Source organism: Frankliniella occidentalis, unplaced genomic scaffold (assembly GCF_000697945.3).
Source record: "Frankliniella occidentalis isolate FOCC.00 unplaced genomic scaffold, Focc_3.1 Scaffold103, whole genome shotgun sequence".
NCBI lineage: Eukaryota > Metazoa > Arthropoda > Insecta > Thysanoptera > Thripidae > Frankliniella > Frankliniella occidentalis.
In genome coordinates this window covers 816,806-820,792 of record NW_026267232.1, presented here as the reverse complement: position 1 = coordinate 820,792, position 3,987 = coordinate 816,806, and the positions used below count along the sequence as shown (strand labels likewise).

General features: G+C 53.5%; 1 protein-coding gene across 2 annotated transcripts in view; it reads right to left on the bottom strand.

Annotated features, from left to right (window-relative positions):
- LOC113209409 (fatty acyl-CoA reductase 1-like) overlaps positions 1–1,482 on the bottom strand; it is a 3,382-nt gene extending 1,900 nt beyond the window's left edge. The window contains exons 1-5 of one of the 2 annotated variants that reach the window (XM_052269800.1): positions 1,387–1,482; positions 834–1,112; positions 508–756; positions 278–426; positions 94–203 (exon numbers count right to left, since the gene is read on the bottom strand). In XM_052269800.1, coding sequence (XP_052125760.1) covers positions 94–203; positions 278–426; positions 508–756; positions 834–1,112; positions 1,387–1,398 — 799 coding nt within the window. In that variant the 5' untranslated portion in view covers positions 1,399–1,482. Of the gene's footprint in view, positions 1–93; positions 204–277; positions 427–507; positions 757–833; positions 1,113–1,258; positions 1,278–1,386 lie in introns of those variants that run through there. The other variant, XM_052269801.1, reaches the window with a different exon arrangement.
- Between the last annotated feature and the right edge of the window lie 2,505 nt (positions 1,483–3,987).

Sequence of the window (3,987 nt, the reverse complement as noted above, 5' to 3'; positions counted from 1 at the left end):
CCCCCAAGGTGTGACGTATTTTGTGAACGGCCCCTAAGTCTCAGCCCGGGACCCGGACTCGGGTCGGAATCGCGGCGGGGGCGGCTGGCTCACCTATTGAAGGCCTGACGATGACGACGGGGAGAGTCGCTGCCGCATCGGCCATCACCTGCTCGGCCAGCGCCTTGCTGAAGGTGTACGTGTTGGGGTGGAAGCCGATCAACCTGCGAACACACGATCATCCCTAGCTACACTTGACGCAGGAGACCGGCCATGGGCCACCGCGGCCATGCCTTACTTGTGCCCCAGAAGGTCCATGGTGTTAGCCGTGTCGGCGTTCTCCACGGCGCTGATCACCGTCCGCCAGTCCAGCTCGGTCGGGTACAGCCGCTCCTCTATCCGGCGGAGGTTGGTGTTAGTGTAGGCCGTCGATATGTAGACCAGCGACTGCAAAGCGACTGGACGTTAGAAAGGCGAGGACGCGCGCGTGCCCATGCGCTCGCCTCACGAGGACGCGGTCGGACTCACCTGCAGCTGGCGCATCCCGGCGCAGAGGGCGGCCACCTCCCGGGCGCCGCGCGTGTTGAGCAGCACCGCCTTCCTCACGGGGTCGTCGAAGCGGACGGACGCGGCGCCGTGGAACACGATGAACACGCGGTCCTGGAGCATGGCGCGGTCCTCGGGGGACAGCCCGAGGCCCAGCTCCGCGCAGTCCCCGGCCACGGGCACCAGCTTGGAGATGGCCGTCGGCTGCTCCCGGCGTAGCTGGTCGAACAGCTGCGCGCACACGGAGTCGTCAGGGTCGCATCCTGCGCCCGGCCCACCCGGCCGCCAGACAACCTCACCCAACGTACCGGCACGTTGACGATGCCGGCGACGCGCTCCTCAGGTGGCACTCCGCGCTTGGCCCGCAGCAGCAGGAACACGGTGCCGATGTCGGGGCAGCTGCGCAGGAGCTTCTCGAGGAGCACGCGGCCGAGGAAGCCCGAGCCCCCCGTGACGAGCACGTCCCTGCCCGCCAGCAGCTGCTGCACGTTCGGCACGCCGTCGTACGCCCCGGCTGCGACGCGCGCCTCGCGCCCCGCGTCCACGCGCCGCTGCCGCGCGCGCAGCTCGCCGTGGTAGATATTCATCTGCAACCGGGCCAGTTTACATCAGACCGAGGGGGAAAATTACTTGGATCATCCGCTCGACACGTCCTGTGTCCATCCGGGGGAGATGCTGCGGTAATCCTGATATTATTTCGATGGTTGTTCGAGACAGTCCGGTCGTAACCCACGAGCAATCTGGGGCATTCCGGAATAATCCGTTGTACTCGAGATCTCGGAGTCGCCTTCACATCACTTCATCAGAATAAACGACGCTTTTTGAGTCGGCCGGTCGAGCCGCGGCCGTCACGTCACCTACATCGATATCCATGGCAAGCTTGTGCTGGGCCAGCGGAGGCCTCGTGCTGAACTATGTGGACAACTAGCACTTACTAACCTGGCCGACCGCGGCGCCCGCGATACCTTGGCCGCGTAGGCTAATGTGATTGACTTAATCAGGCACTTCCGCTCGGCGAACTGCCCATGACCTGAGGCTTACCCGAAGGGTGTCCGCCTGCCTGAGGTAATCAGGTGTTCACTAACCTGGTCCAATGCAGCACTATTATTCAAGTCAGGTGACGTCACATTCCGTGAAAAACAATCAAGTTTCAAAGTGCAACTGAAGTAGCAATTAAGTGTCACTTGATTGCCCTCTTCCTTAGCTGGATGTTGACATTTCAAGTGGCAAGGAGGTGAAGCGCCCAAGCACAACTAGGCAGAGTAGCTCTCGAGTAGCACCAGCGATAGGTCATAGGTCATGGAACATTAACACTCTCAATAACTTTCGCTGTCGCGTCTTGTTCTGGACACTGCCTTAAACCACTTCATTTCGCGCCACTTTGCCACTTAATTTTTCTTCCCCAGGGTTGACATGTGAAATCTGTCACATTGGTTATTGAGCTCTGCAGTTTTGTAACTTGCAAAATTAAGAATTGCTACTAGTTAAATTAGGTAATACGGTCCTTTCGCCTGCTTACCTACTTGTGGCCCCAGTCGGTATGTTGCGGAAAAAACAAGTCGTAGCTTTGTCGCCTGCTCGTGTTCGTGTGGGTGGAATTGATTACATTGAACTTTCCTCTTTCGAGTAGTTTCCGTTCAAGGTACTGTACTTCGAATAGTGGAGGAAGAAGGCTAGTGGGTAGAACCACGGAGGTAGAACATCAAGCGGAATGGTAGTTAGGTGAACGTTCTTATTCCGCCTGCTATTCTTCTCCCTACGTTAGGCGAAGTACACTATTGGTTTTCGTTCGTCTTCCTACCGGAGCGCATTCTGTTTCGCCGAGTTACAAATTTTCAACAGAAAATTTCCTCGAGTTCACGGGAAAAAAACCCTCAGCTGTTGTAGCTGAATGTCAGCTGGCCAGACACTAGCTAAATTTTAAGCTGTTAAAGCTAAACATTTGCTGTGGTAGTCAATGTCGTTACGCCGTTACGTAAGGAGACAGAAAACGAAAGTCGTTTCCGACTTGGTCCGAGTCCTCCCCAAAAACCGAAGCGAGACGGGTTCAAAATACAAGGGAAAAACAAAGCGTTACGCTCGGCGTTACGTTCGGGCGCGAGGAGCGTTACGCACGAACACAAAAGCACAGTACGCACTGGTCAAGTCCTTGCCTGATCGCATTGTACTGAGTAAGGTACAGTAGGTACAACGTAACGTACAGTATCCTTTGACATCGAGGCTTGGGCACTACGGCAAAAAAGTACAACGATCATGTGCCTCATTTCTACAAACATTCCCTCCATTTGCTGTACTTTGGTACAGTATTTTTGACAGTGGAGGCTAGGGCCGATAGGGATCATCCAAAAAGTACGTCTGTCATTCTCCGTTTTGAACCTGTCAAGTTAATCGTATGCAAACTTATAGCGCCCGATGGGTAGGCAACATCTTGCCTGCAGTGCATGCGAGTACTGCGGTGTGGCCTACCACGAGTCTCGCAGGCGCCAAGCTCCCTCAATTCGACGAATGCGAGGGGGCAATAACTCCCTTTTAATGTGTACACATTATTCCCGAAATCCTTGATTCCCGTCCACTTAGTCTATGATGTTTCATTTCTTAGATTTTCTAGTGGTAGAAAAGGCTTATTTCGACTAATTTGTACGAGTTCCACTAGTTTCCCGCTTATTTTAAGCGATTTCCGTTGATTTTGATTAATTTTCATCCTGATGATTCCCAGGCAGGTGTACGCATGATTCCCGATTGGCCGAATGAATCTGAGAAAAATGGACGTAATTTCTGGACGATCCCTCCTACGCATGAAAACGTACGGCACGTGTGTCGGCACATTTGCATAGCTTGTAGTTTCTGCAAGTGTTCGAGCTTCTTTGTCTTCTTTTGTCTCTAGACGGTGAAAGTTCAGACACACTTGACACGACCCGCCGACCCGCACGACGCATATAGCGTGCGGCGTTCGGTAAGAAGGAAATGCCTACTTTAGACTTCGGTGGCCGGTGTGGCGGAGTTTACCACAGTCATGTTGGTAACCGGTACCTATCTTCAGTTTCCATAAAATAAGTGCTTTTGCTCTGGACTCTTCTGTTCAGTTAATTTTCAGCGCACTGTAAAAATTCTTCGTCATGATGACGAAAATACCACGGGCAATTTTTAGTACAGGTATGCCGTCATGGTTTGTTTTTTTGTCACATGACGACACTCCTGTACTAAAGATTAGCCATGGCATTGTCGCCATTGTGACAAAGAACTTTTACAGAGCGATTCGGGGTCGGTGGCCGAGGTACAGTGTGGCGGAACTTACCGGAAGATCATCAGTGACGAAATCATGACGACACTCCTGTGCTAAAGATTAGCCATGGTATTGTCGTCATCGTGACAAAGAATTTTTACAGAGCGATTCGGGGTCAGCCGAGGTACAGTATGGCGGAACTTACCGGAAGATCATCAGTCAGTGGGGTCAGTGGGGGG